Raw genomic sequence first — 20,665 nt, 5'->3', positions numbered from 1 at the left:
TGATAAAATAAAAATACATGTATTTTAATCTACTTATTATTTTTATCAATTACATAGAATTAATATTTATTCGCAAATGTAATCACAATGATAATCTAATAAAATGATTACGCCCTTAAAGCGCCTTCAGTGTAAATAAATAGAATAACCTCAACAGTTTCATATTTCAATGCGTCTGAATGCCAATAAAATCCGATAACACAGGGTGCCAACGTCTTTTTTACCTTTAATGTAACTTCATTATTTCATAGAGTTGAAGTCCAATTATCTAAATTGACATATTAACTGGCGAAATTTCACTACATTAAAAGAACATAAGGAAGTGCGCCAATGCACAATTTTCACCTACAAATACTTACATCCGCTGCGTCAGCTTCGTTACTCATCGTTGGATTTTTCCATTAGATTTTCCTCCTACAGGGGTGTTTTTATAATTTAACTCCAAATCAAATCCAATCTTATTTTAAGCAAGTGATCCCAAATGACAGTTCAGTATAACATAAGAAAAAAACATATGTGATGATGTATTTTTGGATTAAATTATCTTTTACGTAATTTCTTCTTAACTCAGTAATTATAATATTATTGTATAATTTTTACTCCATGACCACAAGACAAGAACGACTCACCCTCTATGAAGGAGATTGCTTCGCTGGCAATAATGCCTAACACTTATCTATTGTACAGTATGTTTCTTCACTACGTAGTTTGGTGAGAAATACCGATACCAAGCGAGTGAAGCCGCGAGCTCCACCCAGTACCTATTAGCGTTTCTATATATATATAAAAAATGAATTCCTATTTCCCTTGGTCACGCCATCATGTGAACGGCTGGACCGATTACAATTTCTTTTTACCATTAGAAAGCTGCAATTACCGTGGGTGAAACTGAGGCGAATACTTAATGTAAAGATCTTCTACTTAATATTCTACTTAATATAAGAATCAAAAAAATTACCGATTAATAGGAATAAGCAATCAAAGAAGTGCTAACTGCTGATAGAAGTTTATGTAAATAGGTACTTGTTCGGTATTACAAACGATTAATAAGTCTACAGTAAATTAGTAGTTTGTTAACAATGTACATTTGTTTTTACGCGGTTTTCCCTTACTGTGAATAGACGCAAATCCGTGATGTAACAATAGTTACAGAATGTCGCAAAAACAATGCATTTATTGTTTTGAACAACGTATCGTTCCCACTATAGAGGATGCCGCTACGACATATGAGTAATGAATATTTTATTGACACTTGTACTGTGCTTGTACCTACTGCCCACGAGTTTGCTGCACTCCCGCTCGCAATAACTGTGACACGAAGCTATTTTAGTTGAACTAGTGAAATATTCACCATGGATAACTTTATTTCGTTATAACCATATATTTGTATGAATTTTTAAAAGTACACATTTACATTCATTAAGCAGTTTAAGTCTAATATTGGAAACAATCCAAGCCTTTCAGTGAATAATTTTGAAAAAATCCTTTACATTATGATTAAGAAAGTATTAGACTCGGGAACTAATAAGAGTAAAAATCTAAAACGCACTTATTCTATTTAACCAATATTGCAAGGTACATACCTAAGACATATACTATACAAGATCAAGATTGATTGCTGATCTTACCTTGACCTTAGGAAGACAAAAACTTAATTATACATCTATTACACCTTGCAAAAATAATGCCTCATCATATAACGAAACAAAAAAATTATAATATCTAGTGAGAAGTTGTTTTTTAAGCCTAGATTGATGCAATATAAAAACTTAATGTCTTCCTGGACAATGGACATTGCTATTACCACATATATATATATACTAAACCTAAATACTAAACCTATATAATAACATTCAAAGAAAGTTTCTACATTTCATTGTAACTCGTTAATTAATTGTTAGCATTTTCTGTACAAAAAAAAATTTATACTCGGTCACCGCTACTACTTGCAAAAGCGTTAAATTCCTATCCTCATTATTCGCTAACGTCCGGACCTACTGATACTATTCCTATGATTATCATCAAGAGAACTGCTTCAATTTACACCAAACATAGATTGGAATCATCTCGACAAATAAGTCATTCGATTAAAGTCGTACTCAAATTGGCTCATCCGTTTGAAATTGTTCGGATTTAGAAGGTGATATGATAAAGATGATATTATACATTAACATCCTTTTTTACATGAGGTTAAAAATAGGACGGAAATATATACGATTTCTTTTTTATTACGGGCAACAATCAGCATACAATTATTCGCTAAAAGATAGCGTCTACGTGTGCATATCAAATAAATATAGTTAAAAACTCGCTAGCTCTTATACAGAATATACGCACGGTCGCGTTCCTACTTACGATACTAAGATAGGCTAGTTAAATTATTGCTTTGTAAGTATACAAAGTTCCGATCTTGGTAAGTATACAAAGTTTAAATAATCCATCCATATAAATTGAGTCAAAATCGATCGAAATGAATGAATGATACTTACAAACATACAGGTGAAACTAATAAAAGATGTTTTAGAAAACACAGCTACCAATAATTCAAGTAAAACAAGAACAAATGAGCAGCATTAAGTACCTACACTTATTAGTGACGTTAATTCACTCTAAAAGTATTTTGAAATGTCTTAAATCTCTAAGTGGTCTGTACCACTTAGAGATTTTTTTTAAATATCATGGGTTAACAAATTACAATATAATTACCTAATGTAAATTGAGTATTTATTCATTGAAGATACGTGAGAGTATATTATTTAATAATGAATAAAAAAAAAAAGAAAAACAATAGACTTAAATATAAGTGTGCTGTATGGTAGTTTCATAATAGATCGCAACTACGCAGACATGTAATGAATCGCGACTTATGTCAGGAAACTTATAAACTCAATAATTTATGTACGTACATGCAACTAACCCATATATAAACGAAGGAAACACAACGTCCACTCAAGAATACACAAATGACTTTTGAAACAACCTAACTCATAGCCAGCGCTTCTCTCAGACGTTTCTACTTATTAAAATGTAGGTACAGTCTCCACGTTAATAGAACTCTAAAGACTCGAAATAAACACGTTCGAGAACGAAACTCATAAATGTTGAACTCATCGTTTGTAGTTATTCGCAGATTTCTCTCTCATGTAAAACATAAACAATGGTGTTTAGACTGATGCCCGTTGCACGCCATTAAGACTCGCTCGTAAGAGCTTTCGCTGAATTCATCGATTTATAACCAGTTTTAGTAACGAGGTTACAGGGAAAATATTCGTTTTAACAATATTTTTATTAAGATGTTCATACAATTTACATAATATTTTATCAGCAGATTACTTGAGATGTTCTTTCTTACACTTACTTTTTTATATTTTTTTCAAAAATTATACTTAGACTAGCCTTTGACTTCCGGCTTCGTTGGTGCTCGAATTGTAAATTTAAACCCCTCTCAAATCCACCTAACAACACCCACCCAATAATTGATTAAAATCTGACCAGCCGTTTAGGAGGAGATTAGTGACAAACACAAACTGAGATATATACATGCGTAAAGTTACAAGTATGAGATCTCCATTTTTACTGCATGCCCATTCCGGGCACCTCTTTGTTAATTCTCTAATTACTAGACGCGCATTTTGCTCAATTTAATACAAAAATGCTCTAACTTTTATTTCTATAACTACGATGATAAATTTTTTTATTGAAATCACTTGTCAAAAAGGAATTTTTATAAGACAAATTGAAATTACCCATTGATTCTTCTTCTATACAGCGATGCACTTTGAGTAATTTCTATAACTCAGTAGCGTTTAATGAGTCCTTGTTTATTGGATATTAATTGATGCAGAAACAAATGTGATATCTGGCCTTGTCATAGTCTAGAATATATACTTTGTTGCAGTGGAATACTAAAACAATTCAATACATAGAACTGCTGATCTCACGTAACTATTTATTCGCGCAATAGTCTGTATACCATTTACCTGTACCAATTAATTATTCTCACGAATGATTATGGTTCCCGAAATTATTTATGTTATTAAATAACTCGCATACGAAATTATATAATTAATAAAATTTGCTCTGAATCCCCTATTCCTATGGTCTCAGTCACACACAGTAAAATAAGATACAAAATCAATTTGTTAATAAGATTGTGTTAGTAAGAAAGAGAATTGTGTTAATAAGAAAATAAGTTAATATGATGAGTTTGTCTGAACCCCATAAAGAGCATACTTAGACAAAGACAGACCTACGTCATTCCTGCTTAAGAAAAAATCTCTATGGATTCAATAAACCTTTATTTTTCAGATGTGATGCATGATGTGATTCAGAATTTTTATTTAAAGATTATAGTGTATTATTTATTTACATGCCTACTTTACAAATAAAATAAAATATCAATTTTAGTATGTTTTTATAAAAAGATATTGGTATAAGCTATGAAAAAGTTGTAACGAAACTTTAAATAAGTGGTGAATAAAAAAATGTATTATTTTAATATATTAAGTTAGCCAATTATATAAAGCTATGTATTTCACCCATACTCCGTAACATTTTATCATAGTCAAATCAATTTAATAAATTCTTCATGTTCCCATTCGGGGTAATAAATTAGGGCAATGGTTTGTTAAGATAAGACGACTTAAGTCTAGTTGGTAATTTTAAAAAGGTCATGATTCTAAATATAACTTTAGGTTGACCTAGTGAATTCTAAAAATAAACCATTACATGATGTATTACAGGTATTATGAAAAGGTAAACGAACGTACGTATAGATTTTTGTAAATTGACACAGAGTCAAAGATTAATAAAATAAGAGAAAGATAAAAACGAATAATGTTATGAATTATTAAATGTTTTGAAAAAATAATTGTGAGATTACTATGGAACTAATTCCCATTTACAGATATAACATTGTAAATGTTATATCTGTAAATTAAAAAATATGTGGAAAGTATTAAAAATATTTTGTAGCTAGTGGAATTTTGTAACGAATATTAAGGAGCAATGCTATTTTCTCATCCTCTGTACAGATATCATATTGATATTGTTGAACAAATATGTTCAAGTTTAAACAACAGATAAAACATGTCATGTCAACCGTTTATAATAGGAAGCTAATTTTGTAATAACCTAAATGCTTAAAAGCAATTCCCAAATACGTCTGGTGGCGCCAGAACTTGTCAGTGACGAGCTTATCATTGAATTGAGTTGAGTTCGCAGACGAGATAGTCCAGTTGGCACAATTTACACGTAAACTGTATTATTTTCTTCTTTTTGTGATAGTAGCTAATACGCATTTAGCATGATCATGTCAAATGTGTTACCGGAATACCTCACGTTTACAAATCCTGCAGTTTTTACGTAATATAGCATGAAAACGATTTCTTATATTAATTACATTACCATCCAGCGATTAATAAAGCATATATTTCCTCACTCTCACAAGTCACTAACTAAGCAGAATAAAATATTTGAATCATCCTGGATTTTTTGCACAACGCGACGCCATCAGCGCTAGTGTTAATGTTTACATTTATTGATCTATTAATTTGTAGGGAATTAATTGTGCATACCTACTTAATTGACGCTCAGCGCCAGACGACACACTTACACAGCAATTAATTCTCATTAACATGTAAAGGACTTCATCCGTCAATAAAATGTCACCGTGTTTGTAAATAGCGTAACTATATTAAGCTCTACAATGATTGCAAAGAATATGGTATTTATAGCCGGAGTCAGTGACTCGTGCTCTGTCTAGTAGACAGCGACTGTCACTGACCTTCGCTTTTTCGCAGCGGGATATTCCATCTCATTGTTTACGCAACACTACAGAATGAACATAACAGGTATTTATCAGTAGGAGATAAAAAAACTGATTGGTCTTCCCGTATCATTTGATCATTAGACTTAACTGTCCATCTTGAGCCAATGTTCTTGGAATGATAGTAAATCATAATAATATTATTCACTTAAATTTTTTATATAGATCGAATAGTAGATAATATAATGAGCCATGCCTTTGTCGGTTGTGAGTAAAGTCTATTCCATACCTATACCTAGGTACCTTTTTATCTTTGTATATTTATTATTATATAACATTTGTATATTATTTTCTTGTTATATCAACCCACATATAATACGAATAATAACAATCTAATAATTGGACATTTTACAATATTAAAAGTCATTACTTTTTTATCAAGACATTTTTTACAATCAAAGATAAGGTTTCTTTAACGGCTAATAAAAACTAATTATGTTTAGGTGGCTTTATTCCTTTTATAAAATGCATACATTGAGTAACAACTTGAAGCAATAGTGTCTACATGTAAACTCTACGTAAAAACCAAACTATTCGCATAGTCAAAGAAGAAAATAGACTGTCCGAGGTCTTTCCATCATAGCTCCAAAATAAATCTATCCTATGTGCTTAAATCTATTCTATGTACTTTCGCGGGTCTCAAATTTTCTCTGTACCAAGATCAGGGTTTGTTTAGCGAATAAGACGTGACGAAGAGATAGACAAACCTGAGTTACTTTTGCATTTATATTATTGGCAGGGATGTGTACTAATTTTCATATAGATCCACTATCTCGCTGACCACTGTACCATGAAGGCGTTTGTCTAACAATGATATCTATTATTAATAATCGAGTTAATTTTATTCTTTTGTTGCTTGTTTTTTCTAGTCATTTTATTATTTTATTCAACACTCATTCATTAATTTAAATTGGATGTGATGGTTAAATGTGGTTAAGTTATGGTCAATGGTCTTTATGGTCAGCTGTTTTTTTTTACGAAAGGTTAACAAATAAATAAGATAAGATAATGTTTAAAAAGATATTTTCGAAACATGAAGATTTTTGTTTTATCATTGAACCTCGCAGAAGATAAACAATAAATAGAAATAAAACCTTACATTCAGCCTTCAAACGCACTTTAGTACAACTTGCTAGCTACGGACAGAAGATATAAGTATAAAAGTGTCTTTGGTAAAACTTTATAGTCATGATGAAAAAAAAGTTATTTTCAACATCTTCTCTTGCTCATCCAAATATAGGCCAAAAATAAGTAGAACTATGAAAAAGGATTTGCCTTTTATTATTAAGTTATTAAGTTAAGTTAATATCAAGTTACGATATGCTATGCTCCACGAAACCTTGATCACATTTTTAGGGTTCTGTAACCAAAAGGTAAAACAGGACTCTAATACTAAGACTTTGGTCTCCGTCTATTTGTCTGTCTGTCCGTCTGTCGCCGGGCTATATATCATAAACCGTGATAATTAGGCAGTTGAAAATTTTTGAGATGATGTATTTCCGTTGCCGCTAAAGGAACAAAAAGTAAAAACCGTCGGTTGGAAAGGTCATAACTTAGATGGTTAACCAATTCTTTTTTGCAGTTGCTCTTAAGCTTATTTTAACATTTAATAGGTTTACCTGAAAAAAATAATCTAATAAATAATTGTCGTGTCATTCAGTTTCAGGTCAAAATATTATACCAATATTTATGCAATTTTTAGGGTAAGGGACAATCTCTCTTTTCGACTACTATCTCGCTGACCACCGTACCAAGGAGGCGTTTGTGTAATAAAAATGTTATTAACAATCGAATTATTTTTTTTTAGTTATTTTATTGTTTTATTCAAAACTCATTCAATAATTAAAATTTGATGTGATGGCTAAATGTGGTTAAGCTATGGTCAATGATTTATCAGTTTAATTAGAATGACAAATAAAAGGCTCATTTAAATGTTAAGAATATTCGTATAGGTATATATAGTTATCAGAATGCCAAAGTGTTAAGAATGATTATTTAAATATATATCGTGTAGTAAGAGAGAGCGATACAGCAGCTTAAATAAAGTTACATTTATTTAAGCAATGTATTTTAGACACAGATGTAGGCACCTACAATCATATGTATTCTACATTATAAATATATCTAATAATGTGTAATTAAATAAAAGATAGATGAACCTTTTTCGTGTCTACGTATTCCGTCTACAATGAGATAGAGAAAGTCAAAGGATTAGGCCAAAGGTAAGAAAAAGGAGGCGCAGAATTATATTGATAGCGCACTTATATGCGTCATCATCATACGTATACTTTCCCGACGTCTAAGATACACTGTAATTCGCTACATCAAGATTGATTTAAAATAAATAGCTCAACGATAAAAAAAATCTACGAATATAAACAAAGGTAAATATTATTGCTTCTCACCAAACGGGGTATGAGTGATAACGTACCAGTATAAGAAAAAGAGTTGTAACTTTCGTGTGGATTTTCAGTAGCGATTCGGGCGGATCGCGGCGCGGGGCGTGGCGGGTGCGCGCGCGCCGCCCATCGTCTTTTAAAAGCGAGTGCGGCGCCCGCGCCGTTGACAGCGTGAGCAGCGCCACTGAACGACGCTCGAGCGTGTACGGTGCGACACGACTGCGACAGGACGACTGCGCTCGCCAACCAGCGCCCGTGCGACAAAACAAGAAAGTGTCTCAAATAACGCCTACAACTGGTTCTCAAGGTGAGTTTCTCTTACTTTACGTGATTTATTCATTCGCAGAAAGAAAAATCTTATTGCAAGAAAGCGTTTTCAATTTTATCAAATTAAATTGCCTTTTCGCTGTGAAAATAAATGTGATTTAAAATATCCATGGACTGTTTATTTAAAAAGACATAATATTTCTTGAATATCTTTAACCCAATTAAATATTTATGAGCTGAAAAAATACATTTTCTTAATTTTAACTGTAACTTATGACGTATAACTGTCACCCGTAAAGTATTTCAAAGTTTAAAAAAATAAAATCCGAAATTCAGATACGTTACCTTTAAAATGCATAATACAAAAAGACCCGATTATTCATCATCTTTCTTAATTTGACGCAACTCCCACGTTAAATAATTTAAACTTTTTTCTTTCCCACTAATTTAAAAATTAGAGCGGCAACTCTACTTACTTTGTAAATATAAATTAACATAAAAAGGTCGGTATAATTGCAAAATAACTAAAAATAACATACCGGTACAATGAAAACAAAATGTTTTACTGCAATATTATTAGCAAAACTAATACTATTATTTAAATAATATTTTATTTCGTATATAGTATGTTTATATAAATGCTATTTTAGACTTAATTATGAATTCAACAAAATATCTATGTATAAATATTAAGTGTGCCACGCTTCTACGTTTCATTCTTAAATTGGACACACTACATGAACTTATATTATAATCCATAAAAAATACATTGATAAACGAGACTGCTAAAAACAAATTTAATGAATGCCAGCTGATAGTAGTTCAAACTCTATCAAGCTAACTTACACATAAACAAGACAACCGCAAAAATAAAATGTATGAACTTTGCGAGGTCAAGTTTTAAATTGGGGTCGGAGCGTTCGCCGAACGGGCATTTGACTACCTGCGACCTTGCCTTCCAGACGAATGTGTAGGTACAATTATATTATGCTCCAGACCGTTTAATAATTTTGTTCATGCAAATCATTTGGTTAAGATCATATTGTTAACCAACGTGCCTTGAATTTTATCATGTTTGAAATTCTAACATATAAGCATCAGATAATGGATATAACTATTCTTAAAATATTAACGCTCTGTTTTAATGGTCGTCTGCAATAGAATTACAAATAGTTTGCAGAAGCCACTGACCGATGCTGCAAAATGTCAATTGGGATAGCCGACGATACACGATACACTTGACCCCCACAAACTCTTGAATGATCCGAGTCGTTACCTATCGTCTGCCTTTCGCGTTACCGTCTCTCGTTGCTATGTCAGTCTCCACTCCGTTTACCGATTCCGTCTTAGCTTCGTAATTTGAGAGCTATAATCTGTTTAGTCTCGTTATTACTAAGCCTTGGTTACTAAGAAATTTCCCATGCACTGTTCGAATCAGTGTGACAATTAGTATAAATAGTTCCTTTGTGAAATGTTATTATTAAAGAACATTGTATAATCTTTTGTTTTAATATCGCTACTCTCTGTTTTAACAATACTAGCTGCGCCAAGCGGGTTCATCCGCGTGAGTCCGTATCCCGTAGGAATATCGCGTTAAACAACTTGCCCATATGTTATTCCAGTTGTCCAGCTATCTACGAACCAAATTTCATTGCAATCGATTCAGTAGTTTTTGCGTGAAAGAGTAATAAACACACACACATCCTTACAAACTTTCGCATTTATAATATTAGTAGGATTATTACTGCTTCTATATAATAGAATAAAACAATGTCACACAATTCTTACTTTGTAAGTTTCAAAATAATTAAAATTTAAATATTTTATGTACAACGTGTAATGAGCAATGACGAAGAATAATCTTTGCAATGTCCGTACTCGGATATCGGCTCTCTGCAGCTAGCGCATAATCTGTGTTGATTGCTAGTCTTCGGCTCACGTGAACCATAACTGTAATGCTGTGAATGGTTCGACCACCCATATTTTATAACCACCCGGTGATTAAGCGAAGTGGTAAACATTGCGAACATAAATGAGGGTAATATACTTACTTTATTCGTAAGGGTTCTCAGAATCAAGAGGTTATTTTTCTGTTAATTACCTGCACTTTTCAGTCCCCAATTAAAATAATCCGCATACTTAAACATAAACAAACACTTCAAGTTTTTTAGAATTCTCCATTACCGACCTATAAACTGATGTCGTAACTTGTACTCATTTCCCTACTTACAATATGAGACTCGACAAGTATCGAGCCAGTTGATAGCAAGTCTACAGATCAAACCAAGATTCATGTAATTATCCAATCGAGTGCACGAGCACCGAGCCACGGAGCGTTGTGGTAGGTGTTACGTGTATTAGGGTTCTCTAGTTTATTCATTTTAATAAACAGTTTTATAACAAATGTTATTTTAGTATGAAACTACCAATTTAACATAAAATTTTAGAATCAATTAGCTTATACACTACACCACTACCTCTCTGAGAGTCCGAGGGCGGCGGCGATGGCTTACCATCAGGTGTACCACCAGCTTAGTTGCCCGCTATGCAATTAAAAACATCTATTAGTACCTCATGTAGAATTCGTTCTTTCTTTGTTGTAAAAAACACACTTTCATTGTGTATTTTCCACTGCGACTAAGACTATTTGTCCCAAATTTATATTATAATATCCTAAGGTAAGTCAGGTCCGTTTTTAATCCCCTTCTCATATTTCCTCCAGTCATTATTCAATCACGTAGAATTACACATCTGAAAGTCAACGACAAAGACTAGTCTTAAGGAGCCTAGCCCTAAATATTTATCTAGAATAACATTTCATGAGTGGCTTTAGATATAGGAATAATAATTAACGATTAAACTAAACATTGTGTTAGCTTAGAAGGGATTCTACAAAGAGCATACGCACTCGCAGCTTGAATCAGAGAAATTGACTGTTCATAACACATGACTCATGACTGTATATGTACATGGTTAGTAGCTATGATACAACTAGACTACAACAGTCGAACTTTGAAGCAACACCGAAAGATTAAGATAGATAGGTATAATTAAACCTGTCTGTATTGTAAAATTTCTCCATGATTACTTCGTGGCCAACATAAAAAATGTATAATTTCAGTTCCCTACTGAAACAGAGTTGAGCGAACGCTTGATTTAATTTAAAACTGCAACCCCAATTAGACTTGACGCATCCATTTGAGTAAGTAGGTAAATTAAGTATGAAGATAGGTAGAATACATACTCGTATTAACAGTCGTTGTGAGTAAACAACTTTATATTATAATCTTATTGAACTCTGTTACACCGAATCGCTTAATACCGATCCATACCTTTATTTATTAATTAGGTATGATACCTAGATATAATCAATTAATAAAATGTTTTTGCTTCTTTAATTGTAAGGTAACTCGTCCCAGATAAGAATAAGATAATTTTAACAGGTATCAAGTAACAATATTAAAAGGTTTGGTTATTTAAGTCCAACCTTAGTTAATTAATTACCTGTTAAAAATTAATGAAGTTATAGTTTTATTATTTTAATAATAAACCGTTTTTTCATCTTCAACATTTTGCAATGGAAGAGCAGTACAAAATAGGATATGTTTCCTCTAAGTTATTGACAAGGTTATAAATAATACTAACCTTACTGTTTAATGACTAATGAATGTCGAAGGGTCGGCATGTTATGACTACGGTACCTGTAGCAAAGAGCAAGTCTACTATTTTAAGTATAGGTATGCAAATTATTACTAGACTGTAATTTATATTTACAAAAATTTTGATTTTTTTATATAATTGTCCAAAAGAAATATTAGTTTTGCAATTCTATCCCAAAAAATACGATACATAAACTACCAATAATTTTAGAGACTTCACCTACGGCATTTTTATTATTATAACAAAGATATAGAGCTAAAAAAATATTACCTTTTTTAATGTTGCTAGTTTACGTTTAAAAATAATCTAGTGTCTACGTTTGCTCACATACATACCTACGTATATGAAAGTAAATGGTGGAGATCATTGCTTCGCGGGTCTGCACAGAGACTTAAATTTTTTATTCTACATGCAATAGTTGTTGTACGTTGTAGCAAAAAGAAATATAGTATTTTCTTGTGTTTGGTTTCACGCGAGTATTATACATTTAGAAATTAAAAACTTTTCAACGGATTTTAAACGCGATTTATTCATTATATTATTAACCCGACGTTTCGAACACTTTACAGCGAGCGTGGTCACGGGGAGACTGACTTAATAATATAATGAATAAATCGCGTTTAAAATCCGTTGAAAAGTTTTTAATTTCTAAAAAAGAAATATTTTAATTAAAATAAATATGTATAAATTAAATATAACACGAAAAATTTAAAACTCCTCATCCAAAGTTCATCTGAGCAGGAAAATAAATTGTTTTCAATTTGCTTGTACCTCAAAAAATTGCCCTATGATATCTAGAAGGCTTATAATGCAATAACAAAAAGATTGGTAGTTCACCTTTCTATAGGTTATAGACTATAAAGCATTAAATAAAACAATAATCGTAAACCACCATTATGACCACACATCATATCAAGCTGCACCCACCCACTGCACCCTATTCTTAGAATGGCACTTAAGGAAAGGAAGAGGCTGATTTGCATTTTTATGAATGATGAAGGTGAAGCAACCTTTTACCTTATTGTCCAACTATTATTTAAGATCTAAATATAGAAATAATCTTACATGGTTCTGTTTTAAAAGTTAAATCTGTATAACATTCTGTATTGGTATAAACAATTTATTCTGCATATTTTAAATTAATAAAATTTCCTACTTATTCGTAGTCCCACTTTTAACGAAATGAAACCAACAAATTAGTCATTTTGAATTATAACAAAATATACAAATAATCTTGCCTGAATTAATAATAATATATTAATATATGATAATGCATAAATCATGAACCCGTAATAAAATCTCGTAAAATTTTTATAGTGTCATATTACATGCATGCGGGGTCTTCCTAATATGGGGTAATATGTTCAATTCCGGAAGTCAATATTTGATAAAAAAATATCATCGTCATTGATATACGTCCATGACCACATAGTAAAATGGTGCATCAAGGAAATGAAAAATGCGTATATTATATTACCTATCCCTTTTAGAACACTGGGTGGCGCCGGTGTCACGTTACACTTACCCTTCTATATAAAAGCGTTTAAACTACTCATTTTACGCACACTCGTGAGCTCGGGTTACAGAAACAGACACTCTTCTTAGCAATGAAAACCTACAATGTTTTTAAAATGTTTTATTAAGAAGCTGAAAAAATATTAAGAAAAAAGCAACCTCTCATCGTACCACATGTAAATTAATTTTGGTAGTTTTGGAGACTTTAGAAGCATATATATCACTCATTAGGTAGTATGTTTATTTAATAACTATTTGTAAACAAATTAATATATTGTTACAGATATCAATATGCTTGGAAAAAATACAGCTTGTTTTGCCGTTATCACATTGGTTTTTATGTTGGATTCAAGAACAGACGCCGCTACTACAAGCTTGAAATTATGTGGTAGAAAACTCGTTGAAGCCATGGAAAGAGTGTGCAAAGAGTACAATAGTCCTCCCTGGGATGTACCTACAGGTTAGTTCGATATATCAATTTTCTAATTGGAATCATGCAAACGATCAAGAATAAGTTTGGGTTCTAATAACACAAAATCATCGTAAGCGTATAATCCATTAAAATAAATAATAGTGATTTCGAAAATTATATTATATGTATCAAGTATTAGGTATATAAAGTCAAATGTACTTAGTCCTATTCATGACCCGTAACAATAATATCCGCTTGGCAACAAATCTTATCAATACGCGAATGAGAAGGTCGTTATCATTTCATCGCGTACTAGCTTTCTACTAGTACACATATACATATTTAATTTATCTACAGTGAAATGTTTCTAATAACTATATAAAAAATTAAAGATAATCCGCGCAACATTATTGTACAATATTATGACTACTATTTAATGCGTTTTACGGAATACGAGACACATAAAGGAAATGATAACTATAATAAGCAATCATAAAGTTTTTATATTATAAATAATTAGGCCACATTAAATACATGATATTTTGTAAACAAATATACATACCGAATATGAGTTTCGATTGCTAAATAATTAATATAAAGTCGTGATTTCTCATAACCTGTATATTTTTTGTTCATTTTCCGCCTGTATTTTTACTTGAATATGTAACACTAACCTGTAGGTAATTAGTTAATTAGAAGTATACAGGCTAAATTAAATTTAAAACATTAAAAATTAGCCTTCGCCTCTTTACCCGTTTCAACGCCCCCCAATATTTTTTGGACCTCTTACCGCCCCCTTTAGCCCTTCAGCGCCCACGAGGCGGCGTTATTATCCACTTTGAGAAGACTGGACCAAGCAAATGTTATATAAATATTGCAAGAAACCTTGACATGATAAGATTATAGAAAATATTCATGTTGTTCTTTTTCTTTAAATACATAAAATTTTCTTTAAATAATAATCTATGCTACTCTTGGCACAAATGTTACCTATATGAAAATTTTAATTTTCGATTATTATAACTATTATTCTGTTATTATCTCGTCCATATGAGTCCATACGTAACTAAATATAGTATGCATATGAGTTTCGAACTCGTCCCGAATAACGAAGTTATCTGTGTTTTTTTTTTTGTTTGTAAACAATGTGAGAAGTTTATTGTGAGACCTTTAAAAATAAACGACTGTAATGAGGTATATCAATCTCTGCAATTCTCTACACTGATCTGAAATATCCAAGTACACAATATTTTAAAATAACGTTCACTGTTACAATAAATTTTGTATGATCTATAAATAGGAGTAACAGGCAATAATGCATTTATTTATTTATAGTTAGATACGTGCATGTTTCATGACTAATACGTTGGATCTATAATTAAAAAATAATATAGCAGTGGGTAATACTTACGAAACTATAAGCGTAACCGATCATGTAATGGTTAATATTCGTTTTTATCTCATTGCCGTGCGACCTCTTGATTGTTTACATCTAATAAGAAATAATCGTAGGAAAAACAAGCGGGCATATTCAGCTTTATAACGACTCTATTAATTTATTATCAGCCAATCAGTCACGAAACAATTTCGTGTTATATATGACCAAGGACGATTTGCTACCACAATCTCGTGGGAGTTTCCATTCGCAACCGACTGAAATAACTCCTTTGTTAGCATTTCACATATGAAAACTTTCTGTATTCTTAATAGTTCAAATGAATAATAAAGATAAAAAAAGGTTCCGGCTCGTCAGAGGTTTACATATTTGTAACTAACCTATTATCATTGTTTATAGATTTTCCTCGATAACACCTAATAATATCCATTCATATCCTTTTAGCATACGCATACTTTACTGTAAGTGTATTCTAGCAACATAACAAGCAATATTGCTAGAATACATTTACAATAAAGTTGCAACACGTGCCGTTATCATATAATGGATCATAGAACTCAATAAAAACGTTCAAGAAAAAATAGAAATACATATATTTCCGCTTAGCTATTGATTGCATTACCTATACATAACAGTGCTAGTCTAAAAATCTTGAAATAAAATCGCTAATCGCTAAAATCCGTTCTTGGCCGAATTAAATCTCCTCACTGTACATTTTTTTTATTAGTTAAGTAACTTTACAGAAAATTGTATTATTTATATGGGATTTGCATTGCAGTTATTGAGCAGCCTGCAGGGATCGTCAGGCGGAAGAGACAAATGGGTATCGCCGATCAATGTTGCATTTCAACCTGCCATATGACTGAACTTCTACAGTACTGCGCCGTAATAAAGTAAGTTTTAAATTTAAATTCGTAGATATTTAAATTTTTTATAGAAATTACAGTTAAATATTTAACTTTGCATTTAAGTTTTTTTTAACACCTAAAAATTAGACGAACTTAGTGAAAGTTGTAGCGTTCTTTAAAATAAAAAAAATAAAATCCTCTTTAATCCTCTCCGTGACAAAGACTACAATAGCTGAGAAAATATAAAGTATTACAGAAGAACCACTCAGGGATCAGGATGGCTTATTTATAGCACTCATATTCATCCAACGATGAAAGTATTTTTTCAATCGGTCCAAACAAACAGTCTCTCTTTTCAAACCCGCAAATGTCATTACAAACTGTATAAATGAATTATCTATATGTATTTATATTAGCATCTGTTGAACCAGGCTGGAGTCGCCGTTGGAAGTGATGGACGAGCACATGATCGAGGACCGGTCGGCGGAGGCGAGTTCCGCGTCATCGCCGGCCGTGATGGCGGAGGAGCGAGCGACGGGCGCTCGGCGCGAGGTGGGACGCGGTCGACATCGCGGGTACGGGGCAAAGGCACGAGGGCGCCGTTGTTGGTGCCGGCGCAAGCGGCGCACGGGCCGACGGCGAACCTCTCTCATGGGTAACATGGTGTGTCTCACCTTCGCCGCTCGCTTGTTCTCTTTACATTGCAAACACTAGGCGACGTGTGTACTTTATGGTTGATTGTGACACTTTGTTTTTAGTGTTAAGCTCCGGGCTATACTTTTCCTGTAACAGCTAGCTAAAACCTTTAATCTTGCAATGTTGACTCAGATTACCCCTACCACTATTATAAATTTGAATGTAATTTTTTTTCGGATGAAATTATATATATAGAGGATAGTTGTCATCCTGGAAATCCCACGGGAATGGAAGTCATGTGTGTAGAACCCCGGTAATGTCCGTTCCTTTGACTACGCAGGCGAAGCCACGCGCGGAAAGCAAATAACTTATAAATCTTTGCCGTAAGGAGCAGATTAACTACTGAAGAAAGGAATAAACGAATAATAAATAACAAATCAAAGGTCAGAATATAATAAAAATAAATTTGTGGATAAAAAAAAAAACAAAAAAAAGGATTATAACTAAACACAGTATAGGTACATTTATTAAATATAAAACCTGACGCGCGTGTAATTTAGTGCAAGTATAAAATTTAATAGATATAATATCGTCAAAATTAAAAAACAATTGCAAATTAAAATTTGAAATAGTGTTCAAGTTTTGACTTAAAGAAAGGAGATTCCAAATAAGGCTGTGAAGCGATTTTATTGATTTATTTTTTTCTAAAAGCTGGTGCGTCCCATATAGTCCTATTTAAATTTGGTCTAGTTCTGATAGTTTGAAGGCAATTTAGTTCTAGCGATTGCAATGAATGCTAAAGAAGTTAGTATTTTAACATTTTAATAACTGATATTGCTATGTTGGTAATTAATATACGCAGTATTTTTTCAAAAATTTTGTTAGCAAATATGTAGCTTTTTATCTAAAATGATAATATACATATACCTACTTATAAATAATATTATCCATTCATGAATTACAGAGTTATTTAATATTAAAAGAGAACAAGAAAGCGGTGAACTAACACTCATACTAACGCTTCTAGCATGAATATTAACAATTTCACTTAACTAATATTTATTTATCATTTGCATGTGTGAAATAAGGAATAGTTGCTTTTTTCATTAAAAACACAGTGGGCTGGTGAACTTTAAAATATATAAGCAGCATTTCGCATTTCACTCAATAAATCATCGTACATTGGACTCATTTCTTGCAACCCATTTTTTTTTTAATTCGCTTAGGAACGCTTGTTTTCATAACTCATGGCGAATGTTCGAGTTGCATTATCGCAAAGTACAATAAGTTTATTATACGTTTTGTATATGAATATATAATTTATCCTCATGAAGTGCGTTGTCCAATTTACACGAGTTAAATATAAATAACTCATGATTGTCATGGATGTCGTGGCACGAAATTTTATTTTTACATTATCAATTTAGCGGGTCACTGATAAATTTTACCTCGACCTCTGGTCCGAGTATAACTCTAACAACATTTTAGCTGGTTTGATAAAAGCATGTCGTATATAGTAAACAATATTTATGTTTATTTCAGAATCTCGTAAAAAATGCCGCGCGCGCTGCGCCCGTGGTGGGCACCGTGTCCCCCCTGCTCACGTGGGGACGAACGCTCAACACTGACTTACCATCTGCAGATAGGCATCGATACGCATATGTAGCAGTATATTCGTAATTCTTTTTAGTAGAAAAATGATGTGAATCGGCCTTGTTTCAATAAAAGTCCCGTAGACCGAAATTGATATTTTTATCATCTGTATTTCGATTCAACTTTGGCTGTAATATTCTTTCAACGTAAATTGAATAGAAAAACAGAACAAATTAGGTGATATTAATTAGAAGAAATTCAATTAGAAAATGTAGGATTACTTACGTATAAACAAAGCGTATTTATCTAGGATTTAAAAATAATCATAGCTTGAAAACAAGTTCCTTCCTAGAAATGTGTTCAAGTATTAATTAATTATCGAAAGTTTTGTAACCTATATCTAGTGTTAATTATATATACGACGATAGTAATTAATAATCATATAAGTACCTAATTGTAAAAATTGTGTAAAAGCAATTCGGTAAGTTCTTAGGTATATTTCAATTTGGTTCTAGTATAAATTTTCGTGTACCTACCTTTCGTCTATTCAAGAGCCGATACATCAAAATACATAGCCATTTTATAAACATTCACTAATATTAAATGTAAATAATACGTTATCTATGAATGTTATAAAAAATGCCTTAGAACAAAGACATATTTTAATCTCTAAAACTACGTAACTAACATCTACCACATAAGATTTAAAGATCTCTTAAGCATCTGTGATAATCCAATTGATAAAATAATTCATTAACTTATGAACTTTTAGTAATATCATGTTTTTAGATTAATGTATTTCCTTGTCGTGTTTGTATTGCGCATGTCTGGGTTGTATTGAATTTATAATTGAGAAGTATGTATATCTGAAGTGACTGATTAAATGGATGCTGTATACACTTTATGTATGTTTTCTTCCTTGAAAATTAAACCTCATTACAGACATAATATATGCCACGAGTCACGACCTTTACCATTATGTTAAGCAGATGAACTTAAAATATTATACATTTTATAAATATAATAATAAATACTGTATAGTTTGAGAAAAACATGCTTTAATGATAGAACCAACTTATTGTTGCACTTGTTCTTATACAGAGTATACGTTCAAAAATGGTTTAATTCTGGCGGTCTTAATCAGGGTAATAAGATAAACTCATGAAATTGTAAAATGTTAACTATTGCATTGTCACTGATCCTTTATAATTGTACAAAGTTAAAATCTGTCCGTTTAAAGTGGGTCAAAATCGAGTTTAATGGAGTCGTTTACATACAAACATACAGCTGTAACTAATAAAATAAGATATTGCAAAAACCTTCGAAATTCGAGAGGCGACATCGGCATTTGTTAATTAATTCAGTGTTTTAAAGCACTAGGTTTAATTTAACGACAGTCTAGAGTAGTTCCGGTGACGTAGCCATCTTGATTTCCATCTTGGATTTTTCATACTGTATAGTTTGTTACGTGTGAAGCCTTTTCATTAGATACCCATATTAAGGGAATTGTGAAAAAATATTTTGCTATTTTGTGTCGAGTCGTGTGAGGCGGCTGTCTTCAATTTTCATCAAACATAGCTAAGAACTCTCCCAACTCATAAACCTTCACTCACGAGAAACAATAAATACACACAGACACGTCAAACTTACAACACACCATCGTTTTTTCGTTTCATGCGTCGGGGGTTAAAAGTAGCTAGAGGTGTAATGATAAAAAATGGTCACAAATCTTGGTCATTTATAGAAGAGGTTGAAGTACATATAATTTACTTTATAAATAAAGATAATACAAATCTAAATTTTTGTTATTTGTTATATGTGTGCATTCGATATTTTATGCATTATCCCAATTTTATATAATAAAGCAAAAGCTCTGTCTGTGTACCTTTCCTTCACGCCAAAACAATGAACCGATTTGGATGAAATTCAGTTTATGACCCGATAATTTAAATAGAAGTTTAGATGGATAGATCCTCGGGATCTACCTTTTCTTTTACTATGCAATCAAAGCCGCATATGAAAAGCTAGTAATAAATATTTTCCTCTCTAGAGCCAGAAAAAAAACATCGCGTAAATTTTACGAAAGCTGAAGAGCATTTTTGTTTATTTAAA

At 32.0% G+C, this 20,665-nt stretch overlaps 1 protein-coding gene across 4 annotated transcripts; it reads left to right on the top strand.

The window, feature by feature from the left end:
* Positions 1 to 8,260: 8,260 nt before the first annotated feature.
* LOC119833670 (insulin-like growth factor I) lies at positions 8,261 to 19,455 on the top strand. Of its 4 annotated transcripts, none has more exons than XM_038357790.1 (5): positions 8,261 to 8,533; positions 13,952 to 14,128; positions 16,255 to 16,369; positions 16,756 to 16,876; positions 18,503 to 19,455. In XM_038357790.1, the coding sequence occupies exons 2-5, from the start codon at positions 13,960 to 13,962 to the stop codon at positions 18,638 to 18,640; spliced, it is 543 nt and encodes a 180-aa protein (XP_038213718.1). In that variant the 5' UTR covers positions 8,261 to 8,533; positions 13,952 to 13,959; the 3' UTR covers positions 18,641 to 19,455. The 4 variants fall into 4 exon arrangements, with proteins under 4 accessions (XP_038213718.1, XP_038213717.1, XP_038213716.1 ...); XM_038357789.1 differs by having other exon boundaries at positions 16,756 to 16,979; XM_038357788.1 differs by having other exon boundaries at positions 16,756 to 16,987.
* The last annotated feature ends 1,210 nt before the right edge of the window (positions 19,456 to 20,665 follow it).

Source organism: Zerene cesonia, chromosome 17, assembly GCF_012273895.1.
Source record: "Zerene cesonia ecotype Mississippi chromosome 17, Zerene_cesonia_1.1, whole genome shotgun sequence".
NCBI lineage: Eukaryota > Metazoa > Arthropoda > Insecta > Lepidoptera > Pieridae > Zerene > Zerene cesonia.
This window is presented reverse-complemented; position numbering and strand designations above follow the sequence as displayed.

Bases quoted from the DNA above. Each gene is read 5' to 3' on its own strand.
- LOC119833670 (XM_038357788.1), top strand. From the start codon at position 13,960: ATGCTTGGAAAAAATACAGCTTGTTTTGCCGTTATCACATTGGTTTTT. The intron at 14,129-16,254 runs GTTAGTTCGATA...TTTGCATTGCAG, and splicing joins TCCCTGGGATGTACCTACAG to TTATTGAGCAGCCTGCAGGG. The intron at 16,370-16,755 runs GTAAGTTTTAAA...CTGTTGAACCAG, and splicing joins CAGTACTGCGCCGTAATAAA to GCTGGAGTCGCCGTTGGAAG.